This window comes from Camarhynchus parvulus, chromosome 4A (assembly GCF_901933205.1).
Source record: "Camarhynchus parvulus chromosome 4A, STF_HiC, whole genome shotgun sequence".
NCBI lineage: Eukaryota > Metazoa > Chordata > Aves > Passeriformes > Thraupidae > Camarhynchus > Camarhynchus parvulus.
This window is the reverse complement of record NC_044600.1, coordinates 12116663-12135977: the sequence shown is the minus strand read 5'-3', so window position 1 is coordinate 12135977 and position 19315 is coordinate 12116663. Positions and strand designations below refer to the sequence as shown.

Sequence of the window (19315 nt, the reverse complement as noted above, 5' to 3'; positions counted from 1 at the left end):
GAAAGTAACTCTCCATTTCCTGTGGGATTAGTAAATAGTTATGAATTAACCAGGAGGTTCCAGAACAGATTTTCTTTTACTTTCTTTTCTCCTGCTTGCATGCGCTATGTCTCTCACAGTTCACACAGTCTTGATGAAGCCATGACATCTTGGGACTCTTTCTTTGCCTATCCATTTTGTAAGGCCCCTTATAGCAGATTGTGAAAGCTGGATGAACAGTACCTCAGGTATCTCAGCCCTTTTCATTGCCCTTAGTCACGCTGCTTTCCTGTCCCTCATGGCATTATTTCTGTTCCAGCCTCACCTCCACTGCTTGTGTGTACTGTGGCTATACCTGCTTCATGCCAGGTTCAGTGTGAGGCCACAGGAGAAAAAAATGTGGGCTCTAGGGAATTCTATGATCTAAATCTAGCCCATGGGGTTGTTTTTTTTTGTTTGAAAAAATATGTTAAGGTCTTCTGAAGGAAAGCCAATCAATTGAGGCACAGCACTGTATGGCATACCATGACTGTGCTGTAGCCTACAACTAGGCTATCACCTTGGAAATAATTTGGATCCACATTATGTTTCTTTTTCCTAAGTCTAGTGGTAAATGCTGTGCAGAAGCACAGGTGATCATCATCCTGCTACTGCCCTAACACCCAAGCCTTCATTCAGGAAGCCTAGAATTGGTTCAGAATGAATGAAACACTAAATGGTCTTCATTTTTGTGTGGTGACTGTTTCTTTAGTAGGTTCATTATTTCCATATGCAATTCAAAAGAATTGTAGGGAAAAAAAACCCACCTCCCATTCTCCCCAGCTAAGCAGGAAGAGCTGGGACTGGAGAGAGACTCATGCCTGGTATGTCAAGACAAGTTGTTCATTGTGGCATCTGCTCCTTTGCAGTGGATGTCCATGGTTGTAGTGACTGGTGCTGGCACTAAGGTTTAGTCAACAGACTGTGCTGGTGAGGCACAAGGAGGAGCAGGAGCAGCTCCCAGGCTCAGCTGTGGTGGTTCAGAAGGGCTCTCCAGGGCAGTCAGACAAGATTTTTAACACTAAAATGAGCTGTGTGTTCATATCTGACTGTGTGCTCTGCCTGACATCTGCCTAGGAGTTGGTTGCTTGCACACAGCTCCTTTCTGGGAGCACACTTTGACCAACACCAATAGCAAAAGAGCATTATTAAGTCCATTAAGCCTGAGTTGGCAGATTTTTTTTCTGGAATAGTAACAGATGGCAAATGCTGGTGGTACAGCTGCTAGGGCTGGGAGAGGATGGATGTTGGTTTGTCATTTCAGTGGATGCTGGCAATAATTCATACTTATGTTTATACAAGGTCTTTCCTCTTTGAGAGCACTTTACAAACCAGGTGATAAATAATGGCCTGGAGTTAACGTGGGCTGGTAGAGCTCATCCCTGAGCCTATGTGGCAGGGTAAACACAAGGGCATTGGCCTGTGCTTCCTACACAGCCTGGATGTGGATGGGGCAGCTGCTCTACATAACTTAGTGCCACTCAACAGGGGTTTCAGGCAGAAAAGGAGGGCAAGCAGTTGGAATTCAGGGGGCAGGACTGGTATCCAGGGTGTCAGGTGCTACTGTGGGTAGCTGGACTGACCTCTGCCTGTGTGGAGATTTGTGTAGAATGTTCCCAAAGACACCTGTGTCCCACAAGAAGCTGCCTTAGGGTTAGGTAGCCAGCAGCCATGCTGTCCTTGCAGAGTCAGACACAGCAACCCAGGCTCTGCAGATCACCTGGCACTGGCAGAGATGCTCGGGCTCCCTCTCATTCTGTGCAGGTTGGGGCATGGCCCCAAGGCCCTCTGGACTCTGACTCTTGCTCTCCATCAGCCTTGCTGAGATGTGCTGTGAAGGCAGGCAGGATTTCCAGCCCCGTCTTTAGTCCAAGCAATTGGAATTGATAGGAGAAGGAATCAGGATTTTTTGTGGATTGGCTCACTATATCACAGGGTTACTGCAGGTGATGAGTTTGGTGGAAATAACAGTGAAATGACAGAAATCTGGGGCTCATAAGCAGAAAGGGCATTTTTTAGCACTTCTTTTGTATTTATTAGGAGCTGGATCAAGACCACCACTTACTCCTTCTCCATTACTAGCAGATTCAGTTGCCATAATTGCATTCAGGAAAAACATCCCACTAGCAAGAACTAAGTATAGAAATCCATAAGAATTATAGAATGGAGTTTTCCCTAATGCGAAGGGTCAGAACTTCCAGGAAAACAGAGGAAGAAATCATTAAAAGACACTTAAATGAACATTAAATGGTATTTTAGAAACTTGAAAAATGTTGAAGGTAGGTAAAGTGTCAACTTTATATCATTTTTCCTTTCTTTATATTATATTCAGATCACTTTTTCAGGAAGGAGTGCCTGAGGTGAGCAGGATGTGTGAGGATTAATGGGGAACAACATTTGGAAACTTGCCAAATACAGTTTCCCTAGGATGATGTAAAAGCTTCTTTTTCTTTATAAAGTATTTGAAATTCTGAAGATGGGGAAGTTGCTCTGCATTGGTACCAAAAGAGGGCTGACCACTTTTTAAGGGTTCTGAAGAAGATATAATTTAATAATTTTTATTAATTTGAGAGTGAATGTCCAGCTACCAGTTGTGTAACAGCAAAAGAAAAATCCTCCCCTTTACATTGCTTCCAGTGCAATGGTAAGTGATATAAGGAAGGATATGAAATCATGTTAACAGGGCTGTTCTCTAATTTCTAGCTCATTTCCACAGACTTCTGAGCTCAGCTAAGGCTGTGAATCTGGCTGATCTTAGCCCAATGAAACTTATGAATCTCTGGGGTGTGAACACTGCCAACTATTGCCCTTTTCTGCATTCAGTTAGAGTGGCTGAAGGCATGGCTCAAAAATGGTTTTGGCAGCAAAACAATTAGAAAGTCATGACTTAAAAGCTTAAAATCCAGTAAATCCAGTCCTTCACCTGGTAATGTAAGCAATTCTTGAGCCATCAGCCATGGTAATATATGGTGCATAACAAATGTTATTTAAGCCCTACAGGGCTGGTCCTTTCTTCTCCAGTAAATACTCGGAGGTTTTTCTCCTCCTTTCTCAGAGGTCCAGAGGGAAGGGCAGCTTTCAGAGCTGTAGTGATGTACTGATGAGAGGGCTCATGGAGTCAGGGATGCCAAAGCTATACCAAAGTGCCTGGTCACAGCAAGGTGGAGGAGGAGGAGAGTTTGCTTTGTGCACTGCCTTGGCCTTGCTCTGTGCATCTGCAGGGCTGGCACAAGGCAGGGAGCAGCTCTAAATGCCCACAGTTTTCCCATAGGGAATGATGCCAGTGAACCAGATAATAGTTGGTAGCCCATAGCATATTGCTGTTTTCTGGCTTTGTGGTTGTGCTGAGAAATGTCAAAGGACTGTTTTCAGGAGTTAAATTATTCTGGAGTTTAATGCATTTTTTAGGACTTTCATAATGTCCTTAAATTGGATATTTCCACATTGTCTAATCTTATATCCTAAGAATGCTGTGGGTTGGCAATGCCTCCTGCCCTTTTTGTTATTATCCTGTGTATCATTTTATGCAGCACAGTCAGGATTTGAGAGCAGCTGACAGCCCAACTGCACTGTCTGTTTAACTGCAGGAAACCACACTTTATCCCTGTCTGAATGCTAATGGAGTAATGATAGCAGATAATTAATTGAATGCCTTTTCCTTTCTTTTGTTTATTCCTCTCTTTGAACATACTCCCTCAATACACAAATAAAATCCTCAATTAAAATTTATGGATTAATGAATTGAACAACAAATCTTTTTCTTTTTTTTTTATTTTTTTCTTTTTGCCTGGATCTCAGTGAGAATTTTGCTGATTTTCACTTGTGCTCCCCTGTCAAACATTTTCAGTTGTCAAAATGGGTAAGTATACACTGGGCTGTCATGTGGGTACATCAATGTATCAGTGCTTATCAGAATGGTGGAAAGAGATGACAACAGCCTGGGATTCCTCCTGTGTCATTGTGTGTGGTGTGCAAGCCAGGAGCTTGTAAGGATCAGTGCAATGGTCCCATCCCCTACAGAAGGATTGTTCTTAATGCACTTTGATGGGGTAAATATTGTCTACCCAGGAATGACCCTTTAGAGTTTGTGACATGAGAAATGCTTGTCAGAGTGAGGGCTGCAGGCTCAGCATCCCCCCCACGACCACAGCATCCACTTAATTACAGCAGTACATGATCAGTATGATTGCACATGCTCAGTGGTATTTTATGTCATAAAAAGAAGAAAATTGATCTGAAAGCGTTTCCTATGAACTGCCACTTAGCAGAACTGAGCACACACACTTTACATCTGCAGGCTGGATGTTGGCGACGTACAAACAATCACACAGCAAGTGGCAGGTAAAAACAAACAGGAAAAAGAGGCCATCACAGCTAATAAAGAGTCTTGTTGCATGCTGAATAAAGCTTTTTATGACTTTATTTTTTTGCTTGAAGCAAATAGTACATTTTGTTTCTGTTTTTCAGTGAGCATAAGCTTTGGAAGGTTAAACAGAGAGTATTAGATTATGGTAAGTGGTCATCAGAGGCTTGCTTTACAGTCATGGCCTGTTAAATTGTTTGCTGAACCTCATTATATATATGTCTCTGAGGCTGATGTGTGTCTTAAATCCCATTTATCTGGAAGACCTGAGTCTGTTGATTTTTTCATAAAGCCTAAATGAACAAACATAAAATTTAAGATTATTATAAACTGTGGTTAATAGTATAATTATAGGAGTAAGAAGTCACTGCAAACACAGCAGTTGTATCCATAAACTTTCAGCATTTTGTTTAATATTTTCACTGATGATCTGGGTGAGGGGATTGAGTCCACCATCAGTAAATTTGCAGATGGCACCAAGCTGGGAGCATGTGTCGATCTGCTGGAGGGTAGGAGGGCTCTGCAAAGGGACCTGGACAGGCTGGATGGATGGGCCAAGTCCAACAACATGAAGTTTAATAAGTCCAAGTGCCAAGTCCTGCACTTTGGCCACAACAACTCCTGCAGTGCTCCAGGCTGGGGACAGAATGGCTGGACAATGCCCAGGGAGAAAGGGACCTGGAGGTACTGGACAACCGACTGAACATGAGCCAGCTGTGTGCTCTGGTGGCCAAAAAGACCAATGGAATCCTGGCCTGTGTCAGGAATAGAGTGGCCAGCAGGAGCAGGGAGGTCATTGTGCCCCTGTCCCTGGCCTTGGTGAGGGCACACCTGGAGTGCTGTGTCCAGCTCTGGCCCCTCAGGTTGGGAAGGACGCTGGGACGCTGGAGCGCGTCCAGAGAGGCAACAAGGCTGGAGAGGGGCTGGGAACACAAACCCTGTGAGGAACCACTGAGGGAGCTGGGGGTGCTCAGCCTGGAGAAAAGGAGACTCAGAGGTGACCTTATCACTCTCTACAACTTTCTGAAAGGTGGCTGTGGCCAGGTGGGGTTGGTCTCTTTCTCCAGGCAGTAACTGACAGAACGAGAGGACACAGCCTTAAGCTGTGCCAGGGGAAGTTTAGGTTAGATGTCAGAAAGAAGTTCTTCACTGAAAGAGTGATTGTGTGCTGGAACCATCTGCCCAGGGAGGTGGTGGAGTCATTGTCCCTGGAGGTGTTTAAAAAAAGACTGGACATGGCACTCAGTGCCTCGTAACATCAGGAGGCATTAGGTCATGACTTGGAATATATGGTCTTAAAGGTCTTTTCCAATCTAGTTCATTCTGTGATTCTGTAATTCTGTTATTGTGTATCTTAGCACATTTTTATAAATACAGGTTTTTAGCTTTTCTACAGCTGTCAGTTAATCTGGCAGAAGCTGGACAGACACCAGGGTCTGATCTCACTGCTGGGAAGAGGCTGGAACAGCAAGGTGACCAGTCATACAGTGAGCCCCATGGCACTCATGCATTGTGCTCATGGGTCAGCTTCTCACTTTGCTGCCTTTGAAGCTGTTGTGTGTGGTTTTGTTTGCCTCAAAATGCTGTGCTGGGCACTGTCTATTTGGGAGCAACTCAAATCCCTGAACAGAGTGGGGAGGAAGCAGCAGCCTGGACAGCAGACTCACTTGGAGCTAGACTGTTCCAGGTGAGCAGAAGTTGATCCACAACTGTGTTTCTGCTTTGGTGCAAATCCTGTCGCTCAGGACAGTTCAGTTTCAGCACTGGGTGTACAGGTAACAGTGCTAACTTCAGGTTGCATTGAGTATCTCTGTCTTGTTCACCTGAAGGAAACAGTTTTGTAGTTCTGTAATACTTCAACAAGGAATGTAAAAGAACTTCATATGAATAACAAAGGAACAAAAGGTTTGGGTGTTTGGACATTTTGAGATGTACAAAAAGGGACAACGTTCAGAAAAACATTTTATCTCCTTCTCCCCCCTTAACTTTTAATTCTGGTTCTTGGTTCAGGATATGCAAAACCACAGCCTGTAAAGTATAGCCCACAGCTGCTGTGTGGGAAAAATAGGGAGAGGCTGGATCTGTGCAACAGGAGCTTGGGCACCAGGGGATTTCCAACAGCCTCTTGAAGCGGGCAGTGCCAGTGACCCTGGTGTTTGTACAGTGATGCTCAGTTAATCTCTGTAGAACAATACCTGTTTGGATGAGTCAGGTGCTGTTGGGGCAGCCTGCCAGTAAAGACTTTTGTGTATGTGGTTTATTGATTTCCAGAATTCATTGAGGTATTTTCACATTTCCTAGAACCAGGGCTTGACAATATGTCCTCAGATGACCTGTGTTGTTGGATAATTCAGGCAGAATGAGAGGTAGGGCCAGGGAGCTGCTGGAGTACAGGAGCAGACTGCTGGAGTGGGCAGAAATAGGTTTATGGGAGCAGAGGGGGAAAGTGCTAGGCATGAGATGTTCTAGGATAAATTCCCTTTTGCATCACTTGCACATGCCTGTAATCTGCTCTGCAACTGGGCTTCAGGTTGCTTGGAGTTGTTGTTTTTTTTTTCCCTAAACAATTTTGGATTACACTGTGAACAGTGTGTTGTACCTCTATAATCTGTAGCTTTGTTTTGGACTTCTGTAATGTAAAAGAATTTGTAATTTCTCTGAAAATGTGGAGAAGTCTGTATATTACCAGTGTTACACTTGCCTTTCTCCCCCATTCCTGCCTCTTCATGTATGACTCTGTAATTGGGGGATGGAGCACCGTGGCACATGAGGCACTGTGTTTATAATAAGTAGAAATTAAAAAAGAGATGGAAAATGGGAAAGCTAATAAGGAAATATAGTCACATGGCAACAAAGAGAAAAAGATACATCTGAAAATATTGTTGCAGAAGCAGATAAATTTAAATTGGAGATAAAGCCCTACTGGTACTATTTATGGGCCAGACTCTCTTGTTTTATAGTGGGAAAATGTAAAAAAAGCAGTACTGAACATCATTGACAGGAGACTGCTCTTTACCTGTTCTAAAAGCCACATACTAGATGGCTTTCCATTCTGCAGTGTCTCTGGTAAGGGGGGTCCAACCTCATGCTACAGAGGGAAGACACAAGCTGTTGGTGCAGGGCTCAGCACGCGGTGGTCTCACAGCAAATCAGGGACTGCAAAGTTAAAGCAATGTTTAACTCAGATTTCTCCTATTTTAATAATTAGCCAATAGCCAGTTCCCATACTTTGAAGGGCATGTTCTGCTTTGGTGGCATGCAATGTGCCCCCTCTTTTCCATACTCACCATTAAAAATGCACTGATTTCCAGGACTGACCTGCAGGTGGCTGTTTTATGGGTCTGAGTTGCCCCTTCACCTCACCCGAAGAAAAGGATGAAGTTGAGCACATTCCCACATAAACTGGGAGCTGGGCTTGTTTCTGTGAATGAAGTGAACCCTTCTGGGTGTATTTCCAGGCACCCAGCACCCTGCTTGGGCCATAGGTCTGGTGGGTAGGAGAAGTGAGACTGCACCATTGAAGGTACAGGGCAGGGCAGGTTTGCTCCCTGAGTGGAGGAGGAGATGATTCTTTTCTTGATAAAACAATCTCATTTTCTCCCTGCAATGAAGTTGTGTCAAAATAATACATGCAATACTGTGCTCTTGGATTGAATCCAAACTACAAAGTTCATCCTGTGAATATTATTTCTATAGATTTTTTTCCTTATATTTTTACTTTCAAATATTCAAGTTAGTTAAGAAAGACCAACAGAAACTGCTTATTTCTTCCAGCAGCTGGCAGTGAAGTAAGACTAGTAATTTTCCCTATGATTTTCTAAGCTTTGGATTAAATCCATGGATGTGGTGTTTTAAGTAGGGAATATTCAGCTTCGTTCTGCTCTGCTTGGCTCAGAACTGGACATTGAACGTGTCTCTTTCATGCCCAGCAAAGGCAGAGACTTGCTTTCTAGCTGCTTGTGTATAAATGTGTATCCAAGTTTGACAGGTTGGGTGAAGAGGGAGAGTTGTGGTCCAGTTAGTGGAGTCTGTCTCCAGTATCCTCTGGAAGTCTCCTAAACTGGATCACTGATACCTCTCTGTTTCACTCTCTTGAAAATTGTTTTAGAAAAGGAAATTCTGGTGAGGAAATTCTGGTGCTGGGGACACATTTTCTTTTTGTTGAAGTGAATGTTTTTGATCAAGTGAATACAAGTTTTGCTGCAGAAGAGCATTCCCTCTCTGAGGTGTCTGCAGCCTCACTAAACCTGGCCACAGTTGGTTCTGCCCTTGAAAATGGGCATAAATGGAATTAATTACATGGGGGACCAGGTTTAGTAACTGCATTTTAAAAGGCTCTCAGTAGGTTATTAAATCAGCAAGAAAGCAGCACTGAGGCCCAGCAGATGCAGAAGCTGTGTGCTGTGGTAAACCTGTGTATGTAAAATTTCTCTCTAAAAAGATTTTAGCACTTCACATGACCTCTGCTAATACTTATTTTGAAGTGACAGTCTGTGTCAGCTGCCTCAGCTGCACACTGCCAGGGGCTGTTCTCCAGTCTGGACTGTTTTCTGGTCAGCATGAAGTGCCCTGATATGAGCTGTTGACTTGTCCTGATAGTTTTTGTTGGCATAAATGTAGCCATGACCCAACTGCAATGGCAATGCAGCCATGCTTTCCAAAAGCCCTTGCATGTTTTTTCCAAATGCTAAAGTCTGTGACCTGGTTGAATCGAGGTGTAAGAGAGTCCTTTCAGGGATACTACACAAACATACCTCTTTCTAGTAATTTTTAAAATAGATATCTACTCCACTAGACAGCGGGATATGAGGGTTTGAAGAGGAGGTGTAGGTGTGATCAGTTGGATGGGATGTTGCCTGTATCACAGAGGGGGACAGGTCTTCACACCTCAAATGTGTTACATACAACTGTATTCTCTATATATACTCTCTCTATGTGTATATATATCTGCTGTCTAGTAATATTTTTCTTCCCACTGCTGCAGATACACCTGAGAGTTGCAGAGTTAGGAAAACCAACTACTTTTTCTAGTGTGCTGTCCTCTAACTGAAGTGTTGAGCTCCTGCTGAAATGACATTCTCTGTGGTCATCAAAATGCTGAGTATTGAGAGATGTCCTTTTCCACATTATAGCTAGTCCTGTAGTTACACCAATTCCCACAAGACCTCAGGGTCCTTTTCTTAATGCAATCCTCTATGCTGACTGGCAGACTGAACAGAAAGGCTTTTTGCCTCCCTGAAAATACAGCAGACTCATGAAATGAGCAGCAAATGCTGTTAGAAGGTCACTGGTCACCCAGGTCATGGGAGGCTGCTCCTCACAATGGAGCTGTCAAGTGTTGTCCCACACAATGCAGCATTTTCAATCTAATAAGGAATTAAATTGTTTTATACTTGCAGAGACCCTCAACTCTCTGTTGTAGAGCCTAAATGAACAAGCTGCAGCACATACTCTGCAGAGATGACTGACTGCAGCTTATTAATCACATTGTCTGCCCAGGACCAGACAGTGAAGAAGTGACTGACCTTCCATATTGAACTGGACAGCTTTAACATTAAAAAGACAGGAAAATACACCAACTAAGATAAGTACATCAAGGCTGCCTGCACATGGTTCCTTGAAGAACACACAATCATTAGCATGAACAGGGCAGAAAATCTGGTTAATGCATACCTGCAAGAGAACAAAAGAGACTTTTCCTGTGCAGCTGCTGTCAGTGAAATGAATAAACCACTGAAAACATAAACTGCCTACAATACTCCTTTGGCCCATGATGGTCAGAGAGAGTCAAGCTGGCTGGTTAACAAGGAGAACAAAATCCTTCTCTCCTACACAACTTAGAGGACCACAGGTGCCTGACTCCCAGCTGTAGCCAAGTTAAAGATAACATTTCTAGTGCAGACTGTTCCTAAGAAGGAACATGCAGGTCAATCATGCCTAGTTACTCTCCCTTGCTGTCACTAGTAGAGCAAAGTCTTATTTTCTAGGGTTTCAAGTTCCAAGTGGACAATAGAGTGAAGCCCATCAGAGGACTTAGGCCTAAAGAGGAGTTTTGAGTTGCAAGTTGTCCATCTGGACCTACACTAACCTCTCATGGTCTCTTCTTTTTTGTAGGCAACATCTTTGTTGTCAGCTTGTCCGTTGCAGACCTTGTGGTTGCAGTTTATCCGTACCCTCTGATCTTAAGTGCCATCTTCCACAATGGATGGACCATGGGAAACGTCCACTGCCAGATAAGTGGGTTCCTGATGGGCTTGAGTGTCATCGGGTCCATTTTCAACATCACGGCGATCGCGATCAACCGCTACTGCTACATCTGCCACAGCCTTCGGTACGACAAGCTCTTCAACCTGAAGAACACCTGCTGCTATCTCTGCCTCACCTGGGTGCTCACAGTGGTGGCAATTGTGCCAAACTTCTTTGTTGGCTCCCTGCAGTATGACCCCCGGATTTACTCCTGCACCTTTGCCCAGACGGTGAGCACGTCGTACACCATCACGGTGGTGGTGGTTCACTTCATCGTCCCGCTCTCCGTCGTGACGTTTTGCTACCTACGGATCTGGATCTTGGTGATTCAAGTCAAACACCGGGTGAGACAAGACTGCAAGCAGAAACTCAGGGCGGCTGACATCCGAAACTTCTTGACTATGTTTGTGGTTTTTGTCCTTTTTGCTGTGTGCTGGGGACCATTAAACTTTATTGGCCTTGCTGTTTCAATTAATCCTTCAAAAGTGCAGCCACACATTCCAGAATGGCTTTTTGTCCTGAGCTATTTTATGGCCTATTTTAACAGCTGCCTCAATGCTGTGATCTATGGGCTTCTTAACCAGAATTTTCGGAAGGAATACAAAAGGATATTGCTGACACTGTGGACTCCCAGGCTGCTGTTCATTGATGTGTCCAAGGGCGGGACAGAAGGGATGAAAAGCAAGCATTCTCCAGCCATAACAACCAACAACAACCACGCTGAAATACACCTATGAGTCAGGACTACTATTTATTCTGGATTACAGTTGTATATATAATATATAAGAGCCTTTCTAGCTGTGTGCATTGCACAGCTGGTGTTGCCCTCATGCAAGGAAGGAGTCTGCAACCTTTCATGCTTAGCTTATTGCTGTGACATCAAGGCTTTGAATAAGAATTTTCAGAAGGGAAATAACTGATCTTTTTTTTTTTTAATGTCATCTTTCACTGTGTGCCTAATTAATCGGTTTGGTTGCTTTTGCCACAAGCATGCCAATACCCGAAAAGGGAAGCGTTCAGAGTGCATGGAGAAATGCAGTTATGCTTGAAATGCAACCTTCAAGAGGCAGCAAAATTGCCATTTATTACCCACAAACCTTTCTCCCCTCCCTCTGAATTCTATTTTTCTATCATTAACTTAACCTGAACTGTATCAAACAAAGTGTAAACTGCATGGCTTTTTACATTATAGATAAGTAACCATATTAGCCAGCAGGTGTATGTATGGGCATGGTGTGTGTTTTCCTTTTTCCTTTCTTTTAAGGTTTAGGAGCTAGCCTGGGCTAGATGTGAGGCAGGCAGAAGCCAGACCACTGTGTGTCTGATGCACTCATTTTAATTGAGTATCTACAGACATTAAGTACCCTTGCACTCTCCTTCCCAGGCCATGAGTAAGTATATGACATATGACATAATCTAATTGTAGTAAGATACTTGGAGCCTGATTCTAATTTAGGCAGTATCCTATCATGGCCAGCAGTCATTCCAAACATCTTTCAATAGTCACTGCTACATGAACATCACAATAAAAAAGATGAACATAGCAGAGTCCCATCTGTGTAACACAGATTGCGACTTTTAAGTTCCAGTAACATTTACACTTGCAGACAAAGGCAGAAGGGGAAGACAGTGTTGTTACAAAAATCCCTCTTTTTGCCCATCACAGAACATGAATTTGCTGATGGGAGAAAAAGTGGAGGTTGTTTTCCCATTTTATTCACATACAGAACTGTAATTAACTCACAGAGTGGGGAGACGAAAGCTGCTTAAGCATAATTATGCATCAGTTCTGTTTAAGCCTGGACTCTGCTATCTGTATCATTGGAAACAATGTCATGAAGTTCTGGGGAGGCCAGTATCACATTAGACATAAGCACATGGGCAAAGATAGGGCTGTTTCTTTAATGGAGTGTGAAAGGGGTGTGTGTGTGTGATGGCAGCTGTCTGTAGATAGGACTTCTTTGTTTCCTTAGCTTCATTGTGAATTCATCTCTTTATGGCTTTAAATGTGGATCCTGCTTTGAAACAATCCCATAAAATGAACATGTAAGACTCCCCTGGTGCAACTCTACCTTGAGGTTAGCACCCCTGCTGGTGTGCTGAGGGGCACAGCAGGGAGAGGGGCTGGTCTGAGCCCTGGGGGTCTAACGAGGACAGCAGGCAGCCCTGCCCCTGGTCAAGGACTGCAGTCTTCTCTCTTTGGTTCTAGTCAGGACTAGTTCCCAGCACTGAGCCTGAAAGACCAAGACCAGACTTCGGAGGCTCCTGGACACAGAGGTATGTAGGATTTCCCCAAAGCCTGAGCAGGCAGTGTGCCTAATTCTCAGTGAAAATAATAAGCCATTTGTGCACTGCTTTCTGAAACCAACTTGCTGCTGAATGTCCCTTCTGCTGATTTTTTTGGGGAAGAGGAATTGAGAGAAATTAAGGCTCTTTCTGAAGTGGGCCAAGGAACTTTGCATGCTGCGTTGGCTCCATGAGGACTGAGTGTCTTTGCTGCCATGTGGTGAAGGTCACTACAGTAATAGGGGGCCCTGCATTAATAGGGTGCCCTGGCACTTAGGAAGTTTCAAACTTGAACATCTCAGCCACTTCAGATGAATGTTGTTTTAAAATGCACTGCAGCCAGCCTCCCATAATAGGAATCAAACTGAGCTCTGTTTTGGCCTCTTAATCTGTCTCAGCATGGCCAAATAAAGGTATTTTGACCCTCAGAAATAACTGTTGTCTGTTCGCCTTCCAGAAAAACCACCCTGGATGAATTCACACCATTCCATGCAAGCAAAATCATTTTGAGTTAAACTTGGATAAGAAAAGCACTGAGGGCACATAACTGCAGGGAGTGTTTGTCCCATCACGCCTGGGAGATGTCCCGTGTTCCATGACTAGTCTTCAAAGTCATTTGCAATTAGCCACAACAGTGTTAGTTAGAATCACATTAGCAAATAATTTGAAGCATCTAGTGCCAAGTGAAATACACTGCTTTAAGACAATTGTGAAGAATCTTGTGCAAGTTTGCCAAATATCTCAAATACCCCAAAGCTGGGGTTTCATCTTAGGATTCTTGTCTTTTTAACTGAATGTTCAGTGGAGGAAATGTGGGGGTTTTTTATTATTACTTTATTCCTTAAGCTTGTATTTGCACTATTTCCTATTCAGGCTCCAAAGTTAACAGCCAGCAAGTATTTGAAACAAACCAAGTCCAAAGAAGTCCTGAACAGGCAAGCTGAGAGAGTCCCTTCTCCACCTGGCAGGAATGGGAGCAGCAGGAGCACGATAGGGCATCTCCCCAGGGCTCACGGAGTCACCACTCAACCAAACTATGCAAAATGATCTGCTCCTCTTCTGCCACAGGCTCTGAGCCCAGCTGCTGCCCAGGTCTCTGCAGGGGACAGGCGAAGACCCTGCTGTGCTGGGGTGGGTCTGAGCAGCTCCGTGCAGCGCAGACCCCGCAGGCTGGGGGTGGCTCTGGCAGCACAGGGAGCACAGCCCTGGCACAACCTGTTCAGAAGGCTCTGGGTGTCCCAGGGACGTGCCAGGGCTGGGCTGGTTCAGCCACCATGGTTGGAGGCTTGAGCTCAGTCCTGCTGGAGCTGAGGTTTGCAATATGAACCATGGGAAGCAGGGAATGTAGCCTCAAAGAGGAAACACTGTGCCATTTGTTAGCACTTTGAGAGAGGCAGCGCTTAGGATAGGATGGATTTTATATTGACTTATTTTAAAACTACCCAAGCAGCTCCTTATTTTTATGTTAGGAAAGGGTTAACAGGGTACAGAGAGTTTATTTTTGTTAGCATTTGTTTACAGAAAAAGGGAAGTGTGTTTTAGCTGAGAATTCTGAGCAGTGTCACAGTTTCCCTATGGGAATCTAGCTTTAGTCCAAATTTGAGATTTCAGTGAGATCCTACAATTTTAATCACATTCTGCCAGTTCCACCTGTTGCATATCTGGCCTTAAGTCTCATTGAGATCTCATATAAACTAGTTTCAAATCACTTGCTCTGGGTTTGATATGGTGTGTTGAATACCTGTTCTAGTCCCAAGCTCTAAAATTGTTGTGGTGGAAACTTATGGAGAGGCAGTATTGCTGTGAAGAAAGATTAATCTCTTGCCACAAAGAAATATTTTTGGATGTTGCTAATGAATGTTGTTTCATCCATTTAAGAAGAATGTAACCAATATATTTATATATAAATGTATATATATATATATGCTGTTTCCATTTTAATGTTTAATTGAGAATCCTTCAGTATACTTTCCTATTGCCATTTTTGTTCATAAAATAGATTAATTCCTTTTACCTGTTAAAAATGTAATTAATCTGCCATTGGACTATTTACTGATTTTTTTTTCTCCACTAGCAGTTACTTTTTAATAAATATTTGGAACATCAGCCTGAGTTTTGTTGACTCCCAGAAAGCAGATTGAATTGACAAACATGTTTGAGTTCACACATCTCAGCAGCCCAGCTGGGACCTGGAGGTGAATGACCCAGGCCATCTGAGACATCTCCTTGGATCCACATGTTTTCGTCCACTTGCCTGTGAGCCAGCTGCCTGATGCACTCTGGCCTTCCTCATCAGGGAAGAAACTTTCTCCATAAAGCCATTGCTCTTCTCATTGTGTGCCCCTTCAATGTCCTTTGCTGTTCTTGTCCCTATCTGTGCCTGTCCTTGTGTCTGTCCAGGGGTGCTGTGGGAGCAGAGTTTGTCATATCCTTTCCCTTGCTCTTTCCTGGGAAGGACAGCACAGCTGAGCTGTGAACAGGAGGGTGTGGGAGCCAGGGTGTTTGCAAGTTGGCACAAGGGGGTGTTGGGTTGTAGGGAAGGGATGGGACAGAGAGGGTCACCCTGGGCTGGGGGCACAGGGAGGGCTGACACGCACTTGGTCTCCATCACGGAGCTTTGTGAGGGTGCTGCATCCAAGATGTTCTGTTTGTGCTCTTTTCCCCACCTTTGTTTTGGGGCAGGTTTTGCTGTACTCATTGAGTTCTTCAGCCAATAGGTTCTATCCACAGGTTGCACTGATTACATTCCCATGCTGCCTTGACTGGAGCTGTTCTGGGGGAGTCTCTGTGCTGCTTGTGAAACAGGGAATATGGGAATATGGAGGGGTCCAGTTGTAACTGCAACTTGAGCTCCTGTTTCCTAACCAGATGTCACATAGAGCCATGGTGTTAAGGTACTAGAGACTGAGATTATCCAGGAAAACAAAGAACATCTGTTAAACCAAAGAAGTGCTGAAAAGCCATGGAGCAGACATGTTGAATGAACAAGGACTATTCATTCAATTACATCCCCAAGCAGTATTGTTACTTTTTTCCCTAATCTTTTCCAACAGGCACTGGACTTCACCTGCTGCTTCTACAGTGAAGCCTGCCATGCTTGGTGGTGTGACATGTTGAAAGCAGTGTTTATGATAGTGGCATATCTCAAAATGTCTCTCTGTGCAGAGCTGCCAGAAAACCCTTTCATGGACTTGTACCTGCTGTTTCTGCCATGTGGAACAGAATGAATTGAACTGTCAGAAGTAAGACAGTGTTATTTATTTACTTACTTGTCACAAAGTATAGTAACTGGGAGATAAGACAGAGATATAAAACACAAGAGGTGTGGTAATTTAATACTAGGATAAAATCTCACTCATAGTGACTATTTAGAAACCAATATTTGTCCTAATGTATTTACCTCCAAGCTTATAATTTATAACATGAAACCAGTCAGTGAAGAGCTACTGCATATGTATTTAGAATTTTATTGAAAAAATGTAAATCACTGGACTTAATGTAATACTTCTTACCACAAAAACCCGAGATAAGAAATGCAGAATAGGTTCTTGTAAGAACTCTGTGATGGGATATGCAAATTTTTTTCATTGGTGATAAGAACCATAAAATTCATATCACTCATGAACTACATTTGTGAATGGAAGCTCCATAATATTGTTAACTGAATTTTCATTTTCAAGTGCTTGTTTATAATATCCATTATTCATGGGCTATAAGTACTGTACAGCAGAGATAGAATTTACAGTACATGGTCGATTTCCAGAGCAAACAAGGTGGGTCTGAAACATTAACTGAAATATGTTTCTATATTTTCTGCCAAGCATGGTCTCCTGATAAGGTTTTTAACTCAAATGATTGCTTCTAAGAGATCAGGGAAACTTTAATGTCTTTTAGATTAGGTGCAATGTCTGAGCAGTCACGGCTTGCTTAGATTACCTTTTAAATAGACTTGAGCCATCAAACCATTTTATGTCTGTCCAGTTGAAGCACATAATTTATTTTGTATGTGGAGTATTTTATACATAGCACATTTAATAAACTGTTATGTCCTTCCTTCATCATTGTGCTTCTCCTGCAAGCAAAATTTCTGAATTTCACTGGAAATAGGATGCAAAATTGCTTTCTCAACTGCAAGCAGGTTGCTTTGCCTCGAGGTCGGTTTCCACTGGTTTTGATAAGTGTGTAGGATAGAGGTTTAATGTGGCATCAAAATACAACCATCTTCTGGCTGAAAAGTGACAGCTGATTTGCAATTTTTAAAAAAAGGGTGTGGAAAAAGCTCCAAAACAATTTGCAGGAAGTAATTGTAATAGACATTTCTGGTTGAAATAAGAGAGAAATATTTGAAGGGATTGTACTAAATTGGGACCTGGCCAGGACAATGAAGTTAAGAAACCCTGTAATATAAAAAATGACCCAAGGATTTTTGTGGCACAGGGACACACAGGTGGCAGGGAATGGGTGTCTGGCTGCAGAGAAACAGTCAATAGAGTAAGGAAAACTAAAGAAACCTAGAGAAAACTAGAGCACACTTTGGAAACTATTCAGTGAAAACGTGTATTGGTAGTTTAGTAAGATTTTGCTTTTGGTCTTTCTTCTCTTTCCCTCCCCAGCTGTGATTTCATTGTAAATAAAATGAAGTGGTTACTGTCAAGTGCTCCCAAAAGACAATTTTCTTTTGGTTTGTGTCTGGCTCTAGGGAGCCCCAAGCTGTAGGAATGGCAACCTGGGCACAGCTTGGCCAGGCAGGGATAGGATGGAGCTAATGAACTGCCCTTGGGCAGAGTGGAGCCCTCAAGGGCTAAAATGCCCCTGGGGAGAGGCTCTGCTTTTCCAGGCAGTGAATGGCCTGGAGAGGAGGATGCTATTGTGCTGTGGAAGGATGGGTTGTAGAATAAGAGATTGAAGATTGAAAATTGAAGAATAAGAGCTAGTGCAGTAGGCATTCTCACCCCTGAGGAGTTGCAGCTGTACTAATTACCAAGGATTAGGAACAGGCCTGCCCTTAATAGGCACAGGTGTATCCAATGAGGCTGAGTGTTATAAAAGGGTGGGCTGGCTAGCTCAGAGAGACTTGGAGTCCGTTGATGGTGTTGTGGTGAGGAGGAAGGGGTAGGCTGGCTGTGGGGAGCTACCCATGAGAGCTCACAAAGAAGGCATGGAAGTTTTACAGTCAGACAACAATGACAGGTTGCTGTGCCAGCCCCAGGGGCACTACAGGGCTCCAGCACCTTGAGGTGGTGCAAAAGTGGGACCACATCCAGTTCCAGTGGGGTCTGGTGAGACTAAACCAGGAGACGCACCACACTAAGGTAGGAGGGGGCAGTTCTGCTGGGGGTGGGAGGGAGGATTGCTTCCTTGGCACAATGCTCTTTGTGGGAAAGTCAGAAGATGTTCCAGAAAGCAGATATCTCCTGTGGGAAACAGAGCTGCTCTGTGCTTGTAGCCTGTGGCTGTCTCTGACCTGCTGGTGGTGATGGAGGAGTTAAAGTGGTGACAAGGGGTGTTTTTCACACCCAGGACCTGCCCTTGCTGCCCTGCCCTGGCTGTGCCCCTCCCAGCCCTCCTGTCCTCACAGAGCTGTTGTGCTCCTGACTGAGCTGGTGACACCTAGCCCTGCCTGGGGTGTGTGAGAAACGTTAAATATTTAGGCAATGACACAGGTTAAACCCTGCCTGGGTTAGTCATAACCAAGCCATGCATCAAAGTGGTAGCAGGGCCTTTGTATGCAAACCTTGAGGGCAACTGATTCCACGTGAAACTCTCTTGATATGTCCTAGACCAGAAATTTCCCTCCTTCCTAGACTCATCCCTTCCCTGTAGGCCACCACTGAAAGAGAGGAATAGACAGGTGAAGGAAAAAGAACTGTACTTTGACTTGGAGCCCTTTGGATTCTAGAGTAGACCTTATACTGCTTTCCTCATTGTATAGAAATGTGTATATGTGTTATTATTTATTTATTGACACAGTCTGGGTTTTCCTAGAGGAATCAAGACTAGTCATGCATTTAAAATTATTTGCTACACAAAAGTTCTGGGTTTTTTCTTCCCAGGTACTTCAGAACAGATGGAAAACGCAGCAGGTGCTGCTAATGTTTTTCTACCCTTGGGAAAACTTGTCACAGTTACCTGTTTATCTTGTTTATTTTGACATTTTGCTGCCTGAAACTGCTCTGTAACATAAAAGCACATGCAGGGCAGTTAGAGGTGAACTCTTACAGATTCACATATTCTTGAACAATTGAAAATCAGTAACTTACAAGCAACAAAGAAAAATGTGGGGTTTTGTGCATGTGGAAGACAGCTGGTATTTTTATTTTTACTGAGGAAATGCCATGGAATTATTTGGGTTGGAAGGGCCTATAAAGCTCATTTAATCCCAACTCCCCTGCTATGGGCAGG

At 43.7% G+C, this 19315-nt stretch overlaps 1 protein-coding gene across 2 annotated transcripts in view; it reads left to right on the top strand.

The window, feature by feature from the left end:
* The window catches only part of GPR50 (G protein-coupled receptor 50), a 43289-nt gene extending 29261 nt beyond the window's left edge, over nucleotides 1-14028 (top strand). Inside the window, exons 2-3 of one of the 2 annotated variants that reach the window (XR_004061454.1) lie at nucleotides 10496-12904; nucleotides 13787-14028. Coding sequence is in view for 1 of the 2 variants with exons in the window: in XM_030967534.1 (XP_030823394.1) it covers nucleotides 10496-11364 (869 nt within the window). In the remaining variant the exon portion in view is untranslated. Of the gene's footprint in view, nucleotides 1-10495; nucleotides 12962-13786 lie in introns of those variants that run through there. The other variant, XM_030967534.1, reaches the window with a different exon arrangement.
* The last annotated feature ends 5287 nt before the right edge of the window (nucleotides 14029-19315 follow it).